Source organism: Phodopus roborovskii, unplaced genomic scaffold (genome assembly GCF_943737965.1).
Source record: "Phodopus roborovskii unplaced genomic scaffold, PHOROB, whole genome shotgun sequence".
NCBI lineage: Eukaryota > Metazoa > Chordata > Mammalia > Rodentia > Cricetidae > Phodopus > Phodopus roborovskii.
Genome location: NW_026126525.1, coordinates 28,034,270 through 28,053,491, shown reverse-complemented (window position 1 = coordinate 28,053,491; position 19,222 = coordinate 28,034,270). Strand labels below are relative to the sequence as shown.

The window sequence follows — 19,222 nt, the reverse complement described above, 5'->3', positions numbered from 1 at the left end:
TGAGTTCAATCTCAGTCCCTTAAAAGGGAGGGCACCAAACCCAAATTGTAGCAGGGTACCCAAGACTAGAAGCTAAGCAACAATGAGTCTTAACCTGACTGTTCATCAGAACTCCTGCTTTTATTCACCTGCAGTTACACAGGTTCTTCGGATGTACTTCATAGGCCTACTTCATAGGCCATTGAACAGAGCAGTCTCTCCAGCCCTGTAGAGTTGTTTTGAGCATTAATGAAAACAGAAGAGCATTGAATGAAGAGGGAGGCTTTGCATTCTCCAGAAATAGTTATCTGAGTGGCTTGTAGCAACACGCCACACTTGAAGCCCACTTGACAGAGGAAGACAACAAAGTATAGGAAAGACAATCCTATTCCCAAGAAAGTCCTCTATTCTTCTGGTTGTCTTGAAAGTCAAGTGTTTCCCCAACAGCTTGCTTGGCTCAGAAAGGTTCAAGCACATGAACCCCACTGAAGATGCAGGAACAGGGAGACTTACAGTTATCCAGAGCCCCTGCTCCCGGACTGCAGGGTTGACTTTCCATGCTGAGGCCTAGCCAAGGACTCAGGTCACAATTTCCAGTCCACACATGGGGGCTTTACTCTTGACCACAGGGAAGGGCCTGAACTCATGAATGTGGGTAGAATGTGGACTGCATCTGGCTTATATTTTTAAGGGCAGGGTCTCTACAAATCAGGCCAGAAGGTCCAGATCTAGGAACACATTCCTACTCCTGGAAACCAGTGCTGATGGGACCCCAGAGCCGGGAGCCATATCCTTGTTTTAGGAATAGCATATTATAACTAATAAGATCCCGCACAAGGAGCTTACTGTGAAGTCTAACTAGCTGGTACCCACATTCTTGACACCGGTTTTCACAGTGTACTGTTTCCTTGGTAGCAGTTTCTGGCTTCTGTTATACAAAATTAAGTGCATTGTGTCCAGGACATGGGTTTCACCAGCCTCAACTGAGCTGATACCTTTCCTTAACCTAACAAGCAGGATCTCCTTTCCCATTTTCAAGATTTAGTTCAGAATGATTGTCTGCACAGGGAACTCACTGGTGATGTCAGGGACCTGAAGGCCACATGTGAACAGTACTTACTTATATGTGGCTCTCTAGGAAGAGAAATCCTATTTTATAAATTTTTCTTCTAGAGAGTTAAAGTGACTGAGATCTCACGAGACTGACAGCATTGCTTAAAGTGCTTGAGTTGGTTACACTAAAAAGAACAAACTAAGATACAGATTACTTTAAATAAAAACTACAAGGTTTTTTGTTTTTGTTTTGTTTTGTTTTGTTTGTTTGTTTTTTTAAGCAACAAAATCAAGTGGATGCCACACACATACAATAATTGTTTTGGTTACAGAAATAGGAGCCAAAAATAAGTTAATGTAATACTAGAGAACAGAAGTTTAATTAGGCAGAAAAATAGGCAATAATTTTCTCTGGCCCATGCCATTCGCATGAGCTAATCACAATGGTGCTGGCCAATGCCTTGACCAGGTAACAGCAAACCAGGAGAGAACATTTAGTGCACGATATTTTAATACACATGAATATACAAAATTGATCAAAATGAAATGTTTGAAAGATAAAATCCATTCATAATAAAGCTACACTCCAGTATCTAAAATAAGCCTTATGTGCCAGTTAGAACACACTTTCCGAGTTAGACATGCCCATGAGATTAAGGGTACCCTTGAGAACAAATGCACAGGGACAATTTCCATCTTATGCTAAGTCCAAAATATAACCGGACATTAAACCACATGGGAATGGCATCCTATTCAGACTGACACCCTGATTGCATTATTCCTGGCTCTTTTCAAGCCAGTCAACCTGATGATGGCTTGGAATGGAAAAACATATCAATGTAACAGCACTATACATGTCACCATTTTACTAAAATTTGCTTTGAAACAAAAGATTTTAGCATACTGTACCATAATCTAGATGTTAAGCTAGCAAGTAACCAATAAAACAAACATTTCATCTTTTTTTTAAAAAAAAAAAAAAAAGTTTTTTAAGTCTTTTTAAAGACACTGTCATTTCTTTTTAAATACCCAGCAATTAGAGAAATTAAGAGAAACGCAGCAGGTTTACCCACTCCTGCTGGAGAAAGAACACACAAACCCCCGTCTGGGGGACTGTTGCTGGGTCTTTGTGCTATCACTGTGACCTTGGAGTGGTCTCATGTGGCCCATCACCACTGTCACTCCCTGCCTTATGCTAGGAACCAGGGACGGCAAGTTAGAACATGATTTCTCTATGAAAAGAAATATGATGGTGTATGGGGGAGGGAGGTGGAACACAGCTGCCTCAAGTTTGTTTTTACTGAAAAAGACAGTCCTACATTTTAAAAACGGATGGGCGTGTTGATGGAGATTCGTATTTGGTCTTCTCCAATCTTTTTTTCCCTGCATTGAAACCAACAGAAAGTCAGTACAATAGTTTCCATGCTTATCTCTTTCTGTTCCAAAAACTTCTTCATGAATACTGAATTTAAACTTATCTTTTCTATTAAAAGCAATGACTTAGGTTATATTACTGGGGAAAACTTTACAAGCTCACGAAAGAAAAAAGAAAGAAAGAAAGAAAGAAGAGAAGAGAAGAATGTGCTGAACCTTACGACAGCATTTGAGGCTCCCAATTGAAACATTTTTTAGTCTAATAAAGTAGCTTCAAGAGTTGTTTCAAAGGTAATTTTAATAGTTTTTGTTCTATGATCAGTCCCAAATATATTAGAAACCAGTAACCATTTTCTTAACCTTTGTAACCCACATTCAAATATATAGGCTCTATATGGTACAAACATTCCCTCCATCAATCACTTTCATTTAGAAAGTGCCTCTTTTTAAAGAATAAAGGTTCACCTCTAAGGTAAGTAATTAATAAATATGCTTCATGGAGGTGGGGGGGGGAGACAAAGTATTTATAAATATCCATTTGCCTCTAACCAAAGCAAGGTCCATTTTTGCCACTCGCATGAGACAATTACATGAAATAACCCTGTTCCGTCTTCTACAGTGAAGAGTGAAACATCTCCCTTCAAGCATGAGCAAATGAAATGTCAGCATGCCTAAGTTCTGAGCCATAAACAGTTCAAGATATTTCAAAAAGAAAAAGTCCAGTTTTCACCTAGATAAAGTGCTATCCTCTTCATTGTTGCAAAATGGCCACTGACATTTTCAGATACAGTTTTAGTTCACATTATGCCAAGAGTTTGCATGTTCATTCGCTGATGTATCAGATCACAACATAACACATTCACAGTATATTATAGTGTATGGAAGTCAACTGACATCCCAAAGGAAACCAAGATCTATGACTCATAGTATTTGTAGGAAAACTAAGATTAACTCAACAATAAAATATCAAATCAACCCTTTTAATAAAAGGTACCAATATCCAAATGTTCTAATAAATACACACATAACAATAGGGGAAAATAGTGAGGTGAGGTTCTCCAGGGAAACTGTCTTGTCAAGCATTCTAGGGAATCTGAGCCAGAGAAACAGCCGCCATCTTGTTCACCTCTCCACCCACCCCCTAACACTTCCTGTGACTCATCTCACACTGCACTAACTCCAGCATTCCCTTCAGGGAGAGTTTTGTTTTAGCCCTGGAACTCACCAGTGCCCCCGTAAACAGACTGAGTATGTTAAAAAAATAATAATACTATACAATCTGCTGATGGTCGTCAAGGTGAACCGAGTTTCTGATTCATCTTCCTCATCTAGGAAGGATGTTGGTATTAACTGGCTAAAGAGAGAGATGTGCCAGAGGCAGCCAACTGGTATCTCAGCCCTGATACCACTGACTGTAAAATATCAGCAGGGTTGGAAAGACAGCTTGAAAAGCTTAGCAATGCCAGATAAGAGAAGAATACAGCTATAGGACCTGACAGAAGAAAAAATGTTACTGAAAACGAACAGCACTGCATTGTTTTCCTGAAACTTGGCTTTTGGTAGAAAGATAAGTAACTTTTTACTATCTGCAAAAGCATCTCCTCCTTGGCTTTGCCTGCCCTGAGCTCCATAGTCCTAGCCCCTGGGATTCAACCAGCTAGGTAAGCACTGTTGGGTGCAAATGACGGCCACCATCAACAGCCTTGCTTCACTCCGTTCCAATGCGGAGGAAGATTTCTGCATGGACAGCATTCACTTTTAAACATTTTCACTTGCACAGATTTAAAGCTATGGTTGTAACCTTGATGGGTGGACATCTATCCCCTGCCATCAGAGAAGGCAGGCAAGCTAACAATGGGTAGCAGAACTTCCAGGGACACATCAAAGGAATGCATGGAAAAGAGACCCCAGAAACCTAACAAACACTCAAAATGGGCTGTGACATTTACAGAAAATGTCACTCTAGCTTAGCCAGACATAACAAGCACATTCACCTCAATCTTCAAATTAACAAGTTATTCATATAAATCTGACTAGAATCTGACTGCAGTAAACTCTACCTCAGACCAGAACAAATCCAGGAGTAGTGCTGCATGTGAAAACATGAGGGAAGGAAGTTTAACACTGCCAGACCAGTGGGCATCGGTGATTACATCAGTGGGCCACCGGTGGGGGAGAGGAAGGTCTGCAGAGAAACAAGGCTATAGTGCTTTGAGTATTTCCCCGCTTGCATTAGTCCCACGCTCCACTAAGTTATTCTCTCGATTGATAAAATAAAATATATCCAGATTCTGAATTTTTTGATATATCTGACGTCAGACCATAGAATTCTTCAATAGCTTGAGCATCTATTTTCTGCAATGAAGGGGGAAAAAAAATAAAATAATGTTATTACTTCCTAAGACTCCTGGGAAAGCAAAATCTAAAATGTAAGAAACATGAGTTGGTGTAAAAATGCAATTAGGAACCTTTGAGGGCAAATGGTTTCTAGAGATTTGACAGATGCAAACTGCTAGGGAGAAAAATCCCAACCCTTTCATCTAACCACAACTTTCCACAGATGCCCTTCAGAAAACTTAGGAAGTCTGTCTTTCAGACAGTAATCTGGGAAGTCTGTGAATAACTGCAATTTTTCCAGTTCATCAGAACTCACTTCCTTTAGTATCTATTCTACTAAAATGCTACCCTAGTGGGTTAAAACAGTTTCCACCATTGAGGGTAGAATTTACAATATTCTCTTATTTAAAAAAGTATCAATACATGAAATAAATGGATATAACCTAAATATTGCCTTACTACTAGAAAGCAGGTCTATTTTAAGTGTCATTTACAGCTGTTCCCACCCCAATTCCCTTTTCTACCCTATGCCCATGGGAGAGCAACCTGACTGCATACCCACCTCTACAATGTCGTCATCAAACAATAGCCAGAAGCCATGACTTTTCACAATGGTGATGTAATGTCCACGGTTAGGACCACTGGAAAAGAATGAAGGAGAGAAAGAAAGTCACTAGGTAAACATGTCCTCCTTTATAACACTCCAATTATCAATGCAAACATCTAATGTCTTCAAGTATAGCCAGCACACTCGCAATTGGAGGCTGAGGCATGAGCTCAGATCCAGCCTGGGCACCACAGAGATGCTGTTCCCAAATTAAAAGAACTTTGGACTAGTTTCTATAGAAGTAAACAACTCTCACAGAGCACCTGGGTACTGGCACCATGCTGGTCATGGGGGGAGGGTTAACTGAGGCCCGATGGGGAAAGCATAGATTCAAAATCAGTTAACATTAGGAATTACTGTACACCCACTACACACCAGAAAACACACTGAGCAAAACAAAGTACCTCCCCTTTCTCTTGGGACTTGGTGTTAGGGGTTGAGTGTGAATCCCAAAGTCTATGGCTTATTCAGTTAATCTCGGTCCTCCTCACACATGAGAGTGTGCTTGTTATAGAGATCAGGCCCCCTTCCCCATTCTTGTACACTTTTCTCACGTGGTATCTTCTATCATGCCCTGATGTGACAAGAAAGCCCAATCCAGATACAGTTCTGGGGCTTTGAATTTAGCCACCTTAAAAAAAACCAAAAGCAAGCAAACAAACAAACAAACAAAAAACAAAAGCAAAAACAAAAAAAAACTATCAGCCAAATAACTCATGTTCTATAAAACCCGGGCAAGCACTGTGTTATAATAGTACAAAAGAGAGAGGTGCCTGGGGTGGGGTGCGGTCCCAAAGGCTATAAACAAACCAACCACATAAACACATGGGAGAAGGGCCATGAAGAGTAGAGCAGGGTGCTGAGGGTGCCGGGGAAGCTGAGAAGCAGCCACAGAAGGAGAGCTCTTGAATAAACGTGTGATCCTTGAGGGAGACCTGGGGGTGGGGAGGTGGGGTAGAGGAGTCATGTGACTGTGTGATGGACGGTTCAGCGGAGTAGAAAACAAATATACACCAATTAATTCAGAAGTCAGAGCAGCTGGGGCCAAGAAACCCCAGAAAAGGACAATGGGGAGAGAGGGACAAAGGGACAGACCCCTGCACCACACATCACAATAGCAAAGATTTCTGCCTTTGCCCTGAGCACACCAGGAAGGTGTCAGGGAATTCCTAGCAGAGGCATGATCTGATCTAAGTTTCAGGAGTATGTAGCCATGTATAATTACACGCACTAGGATGCACAGCTCTACATACCATGTACTATGAAAAGCAATGGAAGGAATTGTAGCTACTTCCATTACTTGCATTAGATTTATGCAAAATGGAGATTTTAATCTGAAATCTAGAATTATTTTTTAATATATGTACTACAAAAATTGAAAAGGTAAATTCTTTTCCCCTTGTCACTTACCATGTGTGTGTGGGGGGGAGTATAGGTATGCATATGAGTGTACGCGTGTGTGTGTGTGTGTGTGTGTGTGTGTAAGCTAGAGGTTGATATGGTGTCTTCATCAACTGGGTACTCTGGATATCTCTCTTGTGCTCAGGGACTTCCCTGTTTCCAGCTCCCAAACCCTGGGATGATGGGCAGGCTGCCACACCCACTTGGCTTGTACCAGATCTGAAATCTGGTCCTCATGCTTCTGAGTCAAGCACTGTATGCATAAGTGATCTCCCTACCCCTCATTTACTTTCTGTACACACAAGATGCTGTAAATGTTCAATCAGTCCTATCTTTCCCACCCTTCTCTCTCCTGAGCTCCAGTCTGCTGAGCTCTTGTCCCCATCACATGTCCACCTGTGTGTGGCCCCTGCATCTATTCTAACTCGGCTGAAAGGGGCCTCTTCTACATTTGTAATTAATCATGGCCCATTCCATCCACTCAACCTCCCCAGACAACCTTCACTGGCCACCATCCTTGGACTAGCATCCTTCATCCCCTTCTCTTTCTTCCTTGTGCTTCCATCTCAGATCAGCATCCTAAGTTACCTGGCAGAGGCTAAGTTTTAGTGATACAGGTCACTGTGTGGTCTTACCCATTACCCATCTTTCCCACCAGACTCTCAGCCTGATAAGGGCTGGTGAGAACCATGTTGTGTGTTGTGTTCAGTGTTTTGCTATGATCATATGTTCAGATTCTGACATAGAACAAGAGTTCAAACCCCAAGAAGCCATCCAGTCCCATCCTATATAAAAGAATGAACTATCTCTACAGGGAGATGAAAACAGCTGTTAGTAATATGGGAGGATTGGTACTCACTGTCCCTTATGGCCAAGGCTCCTGAGACCTTGTATCCCCATTAAAGAAACTGATGATTCCAGAGCTTGGCTTCCCTAGGGATCTGCTAAATGGGTTAATGCCTCAATGGTCTTCCCAAGGATAGAATTGGGCCCCCCACAGAAAGTTAAACTAAAAGTGTTCAAGTACCCTGCTCATCAGTATCTCTACTTCCTCCTTGCCCAACCTCCCTGGAACTCTTTGCTTGTCCACTCCCTCATCCCTGCCCATGATGCCCACGCATCCCCTAGGCTCTGCCTGCCCAAGATCTCTTCTACTTCACCCGCTGTGGGGTGCCCTGTGCTCACGGCCTAATTTTGATCAATGGGACCCTATGTTCTTTAGACAAATAACCATTAGAATTGTTCAGTAGAGCACAAAGTTGGATCACAGCTAGCCAAAAAATAAATCTAACTTACTGAGAAGAAAATGGCATACTCGGGGCAGAATATGGGACATGTGAGATAGAAAATCAGTGTCTGATGCCATCCTCCCCATGGCAGCCCGTTCCTGACATGTGACAGTGTCATCTTAGGAAAGGTATATTTGCAGTCTCCAAACCAGGCAGAGAGGAAAAGACATTTACAAAATGATGTCCTGCAAGCCAAAAACACACACCCAGGGAGGACCCTGTCCCCTTCCTGAAAGAGAACATGCATCCACCCACTTAGCCACCCAAACCAGATGAAGAATGGACAGGGCAGGTGAGTTTTCAACATATTTTCCCCATGAGTATACCAAATATGGATTATTTAAATGTGCAAAGAATGTTCAGCATATCCCCCATGGAGGGATAACTGCCTTAATCTAGAGACAGGAGAGAAGCCCTAGGCCCTACTTCACATGACCTGTCAGATCTATATGACCCCAACTGGATGGCATTCCCCTACATGTGGAATTGGGGTGGGGGATGGGAGGGGAGGGTGGTTGGAGTGCATGTGAGAGGGCAGAGAGGGTAAAAGGCAGGGAAGGAAGGAGGGAGGGATGGAGGGAGAGAGGGACAGAGGGAGGGAGGGAGGGATGGAGGGAGAGAGGGACAGAGGGAGGGAGGGAGGGATGGAGGGAGAGAGGGAGGGAGGGAGAGGGAACTGGGATCCACATGTAAAATAAATTCAATTAAAAAAATGCTTTGACTACAAAATTTAAGTTGAAGGACAAGTTACTGGGGAAAAGGATTTCTATTTTTGTTTCCACAGAAAATGAAAAGATGTGGATTCCTTCCAGACTAATGTGGTTTGATCACGCCAGACCACCTGAAACAGAGTACCAGGTGATCCTACATTCAAAACAGCTGGACAAAGCAGCCCTACAGACTACAGCCAGGATTTCTGAATCTTCTTCGAATCCCCCATGACAGCGCCCCTTACCAGCAGGAAGTAGCTTGGAAAGAACGACGCCCAAATTCCCAAATATTGTGTATAAATGTTTGTTTTCATTTAATTGGACTTTGTTATATAAAATAAAATAAAATATAATAAAAAAGAAATGTAAAAAAATAGAGAAAAGAATAATAATATGGTCATGATCAACATTAAAGTGGGTGTTCCCATTCACATATTTTTTCCTTTAAAATAAGCCACTCTACAAATGGTGCCAGAATAAATCCCGTAGACTTTAAAAAAAAAAAAAAAAAAAAAAAAAGAATGTTCAGCAAAGCCCTTTGCTTCTTCATAGAGGCTTCCTTTCTCTGTGTCACTTAAATCTTACTTTAACAGGTGGAGAAATGGAGCCAGGAAGGGGGCTCAGCAGGTAAAGACATTGACCGACAAACCTAACAACTTCAGTTCAATTCCCGCATAAACACTTGGCAGAAGGAGAAAACCAACAACTACAGGCTGACCTCTGACATCTGTTCTCATGCTGAAGTGTGCATGAATACACACACACACACACACACACACACACACACACTATTATCATCTTCTTATAAAAAGTTGTGTTTTTTTTTTTTAAAAAAGAGTTAGGGACATGCTGAAAGTCACATAAAAATATTTTTTAAGAACAGTTTTGATTAGCCAAGATGCCACAGAATTATTACATCTAATCTACTGCTTCTAGGTTTGATTTATACATATTAAAATACTTTTCAGATTGTAATTTTCATATATATATATATATACATGTGCACATATTATGTATGTATGGCTTTTTATGCTTAATTTTTAATTATGTGTGTCTGTGTGCCTGGGGCTGAGGCCAGGAAATTGTTAGGGAGTTATCAGCCACTGGACACTGATGTTGAAATTAAACTCAAGTCTGAAAAAACAGTACACCCACTCAACTGTTGAGCCATCTTGCCAACACCTATACACAGCTCTTCAAAACATAAAATCAGGGGTTGTAGAGATGTCTCGGTAGTTGAGAACATTGAAGTTCGGTTCCCAGCACTCATGTGGAGTGACTTACAAGCATCCGTAACTCCAGCTCCAGAGGGCCCACCACCTTTGGTCTCTGCAGGCACCTGCACTCACATGAATGTTCCCACATGCAGACACACACTCCTACACATAACTAAAGTGAAAATACATCTCTCTAAAGCATATCAATAAAATATCAGCATTTATTCTTCCACATTACCTTAAACTCATCGTCTGCATCATTTCTATCCAAAGGAGATGAAATTACTTCCCTTAATGATAGAACACTTGGATTATCATTATTCTCATGTTATTTCATGTGCGCTTACAGGTATGATTATGAACAGGCATGCTTTGCTTAATGACACTGTACGTGGGTCAGAAGTGCTATATTACATCACCTAGTCTTAGTTTGTGTTAAGTACCCTTGATGATGACCACATAATGAAGTCAAGTAACACTGAATTTAGGGGATGCCTCCACATTAAGTGCTTCTATATATTTTGAGGTGGTCAATAAGAATCTGAGTGGTACTTCCAGAAGTACTATCGTAGTCCAGTAAGGGTGTATGTAGCTGGATGTATCTTGATGAAGGGACAAGCCCTATGTTTATCACAGAAACTTGCCTCCCAGCCCACCTTTACCTTCCACAGTGAACAACGACAGCGACCAGGTCATACATGCGGTCCAGGTTCACAGCATCGCTGGAGGTGTTGAAGAGCCGGAGCTCCAGAGGGAAGACCACCCGGTAAGACAGCTTGGTGTACCTGTGCAACTGTTCCATGTACTTGAACCTCTTTAGGTGCAGGGCCAAAATCATAGGCAGCTTTTTTACCCTCATCCTATGAAAGTATGGAACAGAAAAAACATTTGTAGCCAATGCTCATTAGAGGAAGAAAACACAGTAATGTCTACATCAACATGTGCAGAAGGGGCCCAGCAAGTGTCCAGACTTTACATAAGCAGAAAGGTGTGCTTGTCTATGGAGACTAGCGCATCCTGCATCCTTGGCTAACCCATGTAAGAGAAAAAGCACAAGCATGCCTCTCCATGTGGTCATGGCAGACATTCTTTCCCTGTGCCTCTGCCTGCAGAATGGACAGTCCACTCCCTGGTCCTCGAACAGGAAGGCTGAGAAATTATGAAAAGATAGCTGGGAAAAAGACCAGGCAGAATGATCCAGACAGAACTTCAGATACTAAAAGACCAGCAGAAGGAAGTTTCTGGCACCTGGGCATCAAACACTATGGGTGCCAGGCTCATGCCCACTCCTCACTCTTGTGATTACATGCCACATGGGTCCCCTACCATGGTTCTCACTCTCAGCATTTATAAAGTGCATGGAGTTACCTTAGAGATATTCTCACAAACTAAACTCCAAGGTCCTGGTTACATTAGTAAATTGGGGATGGGGGACTATGGCCAAGTTTCAACAAGGCTTCTTCTACATAGAAAAGTACATTGAAGGTTTTGAGAAATATTGCCCTGAAGGAACTGTTCTGGTCCCAACCTACATAAACATTTTTTTTTTTTCCTCTACTGTCTGACCATTAATTAGCATTTCTGGGTAAATGGTCACACAGCAACAGCTTGTGTAGATAACATAGCTATTGAGGAAAAGCACCCATTTCTCCTCACCCAACCCATACCCCTAGGCCCGCTGATGAAGGTGCTGAATTAGACTAAACACATGCACATTTTAGCATGTATTGTCTGAAAGGGACCCATTTTAAGAGAATACTTATTGAGGTGTCTACTAGGGTAAAAAGCCCTCTTCACAAAAGTAAACAAAATGAAAACATCACCTGAGACAGGCATGATGGCACATGCCTTCTAACCCCTTTGCTTGGAGGGAGGTGGAGATGGGAGGAGGGCAAGCTCTAGACCAGCCTGGGCCACACAGCCAGAGCCTGTCTCATAAAAACAAGTTAGTAGAAAATAATAATTATACGAAGCCTCCATGTGTCATTTTAATACATGAAACCTCCAGGTCTGGACAGAAAAATACCTCACGTCACACAGGCAGACCCAGGCTGCCTGAGGCAGAGTGGGCTCCCCAGGATGGGAGGCAGAGTCAATGGCCACTAGCATAACAGTACCCGCTACCTGTTACAGGGGTTGGCCTTCTTGTATTGATGCCACAGAGAAAGGTGTGCATGGGTAGCACGGAGGGTGAGGGAGGCTAGGCAGAAAAATCATAGCAACTTCAGGTCTAGACCCTCCATTTTAGAGGGCACCACTGAGTACCTATGAACTACCTTGAAATCTTGAAAACAAACAAGATAAACTTATCCTGAGTAGGAGTTCACAGGAAAATTATGTTTCTTGCCTTCTGGGAATAAGGTAAGAGGGAACAACTAGTTAGTTCAGGATATTCAAGAGCTATAACTGGAGGATGGGGGGGGGGGATGGAGGACTCTGGAGAAGATGCCAAGTCAGAACATGTAACTTTCCTTTCTTTTATTTATTTATTTATTTACTTATTTACTTACTTACTTACTTACTTATTTATTTTTTTGGTTTTTCCAGACTGGGTTTCTTTGTGTATCCCTGGCTGTCCAGACTTTCTTACCACCTGATGTGTCCTTGTTAAACAACAGATTATTTTTAAATCTCTGGCTGCAAATGAAAGGGCCAAGGACAACGCTGTGTATATTGTGCTTTATATAATTGATCTTTAATCCTAAGGGGGCAGTGAGTATGTCTGGTCCCCACTAGTTTACCAGCTTAGCACCTGACACACAGTAACTAGCACTTGCTATTTGTTGAGGATTGAAAAAATGAGCAAACAGATAAATGACAGCCCTCCAAGGACAGTATTCCCATCCAGGTTATCCTGACGAGGTCAGTGACTCCCAGGCTCTGTGAAGCTGCTTCCAGACCACCGGAGCCCTTCTGACAGGAGCCACCCCCCACCCCTCCACCCCCTACTCTCCCCACCCTCCTCACCCCCCACCCCCACTTCCTCACCCCCCCAACCCCTGCCGCTGAGCCCCTCACGCACCTCTTCTGAGCCTCCTGTTTGCTGCAACACGTTTCACAATAATATTTTTGTTCACTACACAGTGTTTCTGTGTTGCTGAAGTCTCTGTATAGAAAAATATGTTCACCTTTTAGAGAAGCCCAGACATACTTAATACACCACATGTAAAGCCCTCTATTACCTGAAGGGTAATTTCCAAGCGAAAGTGGAGAAGACAATAATCACAAAGGAGCCTTCTTAAGGCTAGGACTGTTGTACCATTAGAGCATGTCTACAGGCCTGGGCTACGGTTTCACTATGCGAGGTTTGGAAATACAGCTTGATTTCAGCCAGGCATGTTGGCACAAACCTCTAATCCCAACACTGGGGAGGCTAAAGCACAAGGAAGGGGAGTTTGAAGCCAGCCTAAGCTACACTGTGAGTTTAAAAGCAGCCCCTGTCCCCAAGCAAAACAAACAAAAATTTATTTAAGACGACCCAGACAGATACAAACTACAGTTTCTAACAGTCTCGGAAGGGGAAAAGCCAGTATTCAGTAATAATAACAATTCTTGTATGTCAGAAGAATACCATCCCCAGCAAAAGTCTACTCTTACATCGTGAGGTACCGAAAAGGCAAGAGTAACTAACATCCGAAGTGGTATTTCTATGTTAACTAAAAACGGCATCCCAAAGATCACAAGATGAAAGATACTGAAACCAGAACTATACACAACCGTTCTTATATCCTGTCAAGAAAACCCTAAGAAGGGTCTAGGGCTATAGCTCAGGTGGTGGAGTTCTTGCCAAGCACACAGCTGAGGCAGGCCCTGGGTTCCATCTGTAGAGAGCCATAAGCTGGGTGTGGTGGTGCAAGCAGGGTCAAGGGCCCACTACTAGTGTGTCCCAGGGGGGGGTGGTTTCTCTTTTCTTTCCCCCCCCCCCCATCAACACACACACACCCACACACACACACACACACCCCCCCCCCCACACACCCCCCCGCACCCCCTTTTTCCCCGGGTTTGCCTTTTTGGCCGGTTTTTTTTTAAAACGGCCGGTTTTCGGTTTTTTCTCTTCGGGGGCGTCTCCCCCCTTCTTGGTCCGTTCCCTTTCCCAACCCCACACCCAGCCCTTCTTCTTTTCTGGATTCAAACTCTGCATTTCTGTGGCTGCCTTCAAACGACTGAAAAAACAACAACTAGAAAATACTATCCTGCAGTTTCAAAAATGCCTACTTACACTTCCTTCTTCACACAGTCTCCCAGCAGTAGAATGATCAGGTTTTATTAAACAGAAAACGGTGTTAATGATCTATCATTTACAAAGAACACATCAAAAGGAAGCCATTATCCATTTGCTAAATTCTCAGATAGGTGCTAGGTCCTGGAGAATAACTGTACATGAGCAAATAAATGCAGCTTAGTTATAAACCACTAGAGGTGATCCCTACCTAAGATCCCCTCTCCTACAGTCCCCTCCTCCACTCAGGAGAAACAGTCCAACTCCCACATGTCAGGCCCTGGCATCAGGGCCTACTAATGGGACCCTGTCTCCTACTCTACTCTGTCTCTTCCTGATCCAGCCACCTGGGCCTCTGGCTACTTCCTCAGCAGTGAGAGTGCTTTCCAGAGGCCTCCATGGCTGGGAAGGCTAGCTATTCAGAACTCAGGGAACCACCTTTCTCCAGACTGGATTTCCCCGACCACATTGGGAACCCCAACAGGTTCCGATCCCACTGTGGTTGGGTTTCTTTTGCTTGCATGTTTTGTTTCTAAAGGTGTGTGTGTGTGTGTGTGTGTGTGTGTGTGTGTGTGTGTGTGTGTGTGTTCAAGTGTATATGCACAGAGGCCAGAAGAAGGCATCCAATGTCTTCCTGTCACTCTCCTCATATTCCTTTGAGGCAGGTTCTCTACCCAAACCTGAGGCCCATGTTTTCTCAGCTAGACCTGAGATCCAACCACCATCCTGCCTCCATGCACCTCAGAACTGTGGCTATCTTCATGTGCAAGATGGCCCCGGGTTTAAATCATGGATGCTGGACCCTGACTCTGAGCCTCTGTATTACAGAGTGAGCATTCTTCTAACTGCAGGAAGAGACTGTGTCTGTTTTGCTCACTGGTGGATATAAAATCCAGGGAAAAAGCAGAGAGAAAAGAGAAAAGAAGTGTGTACTGGAATAATCAAGGTATTTGTCTAAGGAGGCAACATTCAAGTCAGGTTCTCACAGAAGGAAGCATGTCAGAGAGATTCAGGTATAGGGCAAAACATGAAGGGTGGGTACAGCTACATTGAGCAATGAAGCCTTGGGTATTACTAAGAAGCTCATACAGCCCCTACAGCTCAGTGGCTCCCAGATAGGCCTCAACACAGGAGAGACATAAGCAGACAACATTTCTGAGACCTGCTGCCTTCAACAGCACTACAGAGAAAGGCTTGGGAGGGGTAGGGGGTAAGGAAACCCTTGACAGGCAATCATGAGGAACCTTCAGTTTTCAAGTCCTTAGTGAGCAATTGGACTCAAATGTAGCTGAATGAAGACCTCACTGAGTAACTGCCATGGAAATCTTGTTTGAGATCATTTACTTGATCAGAACAATCAAGAAAAGCATAGCAAAGATCAAGGAGCCGAACACATTTCCATCAGCAGAAGCGCTCACAGATTGAGCATCCCTGATGTCAACATCTGAAACACTTCTAGTCCCATGCATGTAAATAATGGTTATACAACTGTTTAAAGGCCCAGTGTAAAAAGGCCACCATCCTCCCCATTCCCAGGGGGGGTCAGAAGGACAATGTCACAACAAGAATTATGATTGTACTCTTGGCAATGAACCTGAAAAGTGGACAGGGAATGTAGGCCATGAGGGTCCGGCCCAGCAGTAACAGAAGCAAGGCAGCTCTGTGAGGTCACAGTGGTAGTTCTTCAAACATGGCATTGCATATCTGCAAGTGTAGCACTTGGGGTCAAGGGTTCAAGGCCAGTCTGGAATGAATGCATAAGAAGGTTCTATCTCTCTCAATAAGGTCAAAGTAATACAAAGCAAGCAAGAAAGGTTGGGGAAGTTTCCAAGGCCGAGTTAAAATAGGCAGGAGGAAACAGAGAGATCTTTCCAGAACTCGGGATAAATTTCAGATGCACAGAGAAGGCTGGGGAAGGCCAGAACACTCTGTATTGCTTTAAAAAAAAAAGGGGGGGGGTCATAATAGCAATCAAACATTATTTTAAGACTCACCATGGGAACAAATCTAATAAGAAATGCATGCCTTTATAAAGAGATTTGAAAGCTTTGTGGAGACATGCCCAGCCTGAGTAAGTAGAGGAAGACTGTTCTTGGGTGGGAAGGTGTTCCCACGCTGCATGCAGATAGCTAGCATGCCCGAGTAACATACAGACTTTTAATAGTTTCAATTAAGATACATTTTAAAAATAACTTTTTGGTACATTTATTTTTCATTATGTGTGTATATATGTACGTGGGCATGCACGTGTGAAAGTCATGGGGCCCCAGTTCCCTCCTCCCATCACACAGTCCCGAGGCTGAGCAGCAAGCACCTTGGTCCACTAAGCCACCTTGCCAGCCTCAATTAAAATCTTAATCGAGTCAATAAAACAGAACCAACACTGATTTAGAAGAGAAAATTCTTTTCTTTTATTGAAAATGTATGCTACAGTTGTAATCATAATGTTTCTTCCCCCATCTCCTCCTAGACCCAACCAACCCCACCCCTTCTTTCTCTCTTTAGACGACAGACAGATAAATGAACAAACCAGAGTTAAAAAGAAAAGAAAAAATATACAGAAACACACACATACAACACACAGACACACTAAAAAAAAAACAAAACTCAGAAACCGTAACATACATGCAAAACACCAGTAAGATGAAACATCAACAACAAAAACCCTGCCTAAACAAAGAAACATGAGCCAAAAAACAACAAAAAAACAAAAACAAACAAACAAAAAACTATAAAAATGCCAGTGTTTCTTTTGTCGTTTTGTGTTGTTCACCCTTAAGTGTCGTTTGTATATCCAGTGAGACTGCATTGGAGAAAAGTAAGTTTTCCTTTGCAAGTAGTCGTCAATTGGAGAGAGAGCTTCTTGGGTAGGATGGGAGCTCGCATGCACTCTCTGCTCAGTGCTGGAAGAGAAAGCCCTTCGGCAATTCCTCTGATGATATTTATGACACTGCAGGAGAGGCACACTGGGGTAAACTGTACCATTGCCATGGGGATGACAGGGCCAGACTCTGCCAGGTCTCTCCAGGGCTGTGGTGTCAACACATACACACCTGTAACCTATTCTCCCCAGTGCTGAGAAGCTCTGCTCAGGCATCTAGAATGCTGATCCCAGCTGAGCATTAGACAATGTGACCTTTGGGGCTTAGAAGATGGCTCAGTTATTAAACAGCCTGTTTCATAAGCTGGAGGACCTGGGTTTGGTGCCCAGCGCTCATGTAAGAGCCAACTGGTGGGACGGCACACGAGGGAGGTTGTGAGGCACATCCCCAAAGCTCCCGGCAAGCCCAATGGCTGAATTAGTTAAGTCCCAGGGTCAGAGAGAAATCTCAAACACAAAAGCCAAAGCCAAAAAGAAAAAAAGCAGGGTGGTGTTGAACTTTGAATGCTTTGCCCCTTCCTGTGGTTCCTTCACAGAACCTGAACTTCATCCTCTAAGTACTTTGTATCTGCTTTTTGAAAATGTTTTCATTGTCTGTATTTGTGCTTATTATGGTGCTGGGTGTGTATATGGCGGGGAGTGCGGGAGGGGAGTGCGGGACGGGAGTGCGGGTATGCCCACTGAGGGCTTCACATCCCCTGGAGCTGGAGTCAAAGGTGGTTATGAGCTGTCCAACATTGGTGCTGGGAACTGAACTGAGGTCCTCTGCAAGGGCAGCCAGTGCTCCTAACTGCTGAGCCATCTCTCCAGCCTCAAGTAATTCATATTTTAAAGTCAATCTCAGTCAATACTCCACCTTTCCCTCTCATGTCAGTCAAGTCCATCAGATCCCTCCAAATAAACCCAGGCATGACTGTGTTCCACTATCTCAGAAATACAACCGAGCTGCCAGGGTGGAGACCAGCTGTTCCAGCCCACCCAGATGTTAGCAGACAAATGAAACACTTGGATACTCTGGTCAAAATACAGAATCTGATTCTAAAACTACACGTCTAGCTATAGCCCATCAGGGTCAACGTTGCTGCTGCTTCACTGATCTCAGCAAGATCGCAAAGAGTTGGACCTGAGCTTGCCAAGGTTTGGTGGCACCAGAATCACCAGGACATACATCCAAGACAGAAGCCCAGACTCACTGAAGTTCTTAATGTGCTCTGTGCCTCTATCTTTACTGTTATCTCAGGTGATTCTGCTATATGCACCCGTCTGAGAACCACTGATTTGAAAGCTAAAGAAAGAAAAAAGGAAAAAAGAAAGAGGAATGGAGAGGCAGAGGGATGGAAGAAGGGCATACACGTTGGAAATCAGTATAGAAGTTCCTCAGAAACAAACAATAAAATAAAATAAGTGACCCAGCTTACCACTCCTGATTTCACACCTCAGAGATACACATGTATCTATGCCAATTGCTACACTACTCACAATGCACAGAACCAGCCTAACACCACAGAGACACGTGTACATCCATACTGTCTGCTCCCTAACTCACAACAGGTAGAACCATCCTGGATGGCTATCAGCAGAAGAACAATAAAGGAAATGTGGTACATATAGACAATGGATAAAATCCTGATGTACAGGAAAATGAATGGAAGTGGACACTGTTGTGTTAATAGAAAAAAAACCAGATTCAAAAATGTATGTTTTCCATATATGGAGTGTGTGTGTGTGTGTGTGTGTGTGTGTGTGTGTGAGAGAGAGAGAGAGAGAGAGAGAGAGAGAGAGAGAGAGAGAGAGAGAGCGGGGGGATCAGATAAAGGTCTATGAAGGGGACTCTAAGGGAAGGGAGGCAGGAGGGAGGTAACAAAGTGATGAGGCAGATGTGACTCAGAAAGATCATGTGGAAAGAGAAGGGAACCGAGGAGAGTAGGAGAGACGGTAAGGGCAGTGTGTATGTGTGTGTGTGTGGGGGGGGGGGGTGAAACACATTGCTTTGTGCCCTGACAAAAAAATTAATTAAAAAAAAAAGAAAGAAATCGGTGACTGTCACATCCCAGGAAATTCCGTGTCACTAATGACCAAACCTAACACAAAGGTCACCTACAAAGAAGAGAGAGGCACATAACAAGCAGTAAGAATAACAAGTGTCTGTAAA

General features: G+C 43.3%; 2 protein-coding genes across 3 annotated transcripts in view; both read right to left on the bottom strand.

Annotated features, from left to right (window-relative positions):
• Positions 1 to 19,222, bottom strand: part of Ociad2 (OCIA domain containing 2) — an 844,164-nt gene that overhangs the window by 636,289 nt on the left and 188,653 nt on the right. The gene's annotated exons all lie outside the window — the stretch shown is intronic.
• The window catches only part of Usp46 (ubiquitin specific peptidase 46), a 72,023-nt gene continuing 54,185 nt past the window's right edge, over positions 1,385 to 19,222 (bottom strand). For both annotated transcript variants that reach the window (XM_051198358.1, XM_051198359.1), the window contains exons 6-9: positions 12,990 to 13,073; positions 10,630 to 10,827; positions 5,306 to 5,384; positions 1,385 to 4,761 (exon numbers count right to left, since the gene is read on the bottom strand). In XM_051198358.1, the coding sequence (XP_051054315.1) occupies positions 4,660 to 4,761; positions 5,306 to 5,384; positions 10,630 to 10,827; positions 12,990 to 13,073 (463 nt within the window). In that variant the 3' untranslated portion in view covers positions 1,385 to 4,659. The remainder of the gene's footprint in view (positions 4,762 to 5,305; positions 5,385 to 10,629; positions 10,828 to 12,989; positions 13,074 to 19,222) is intronic.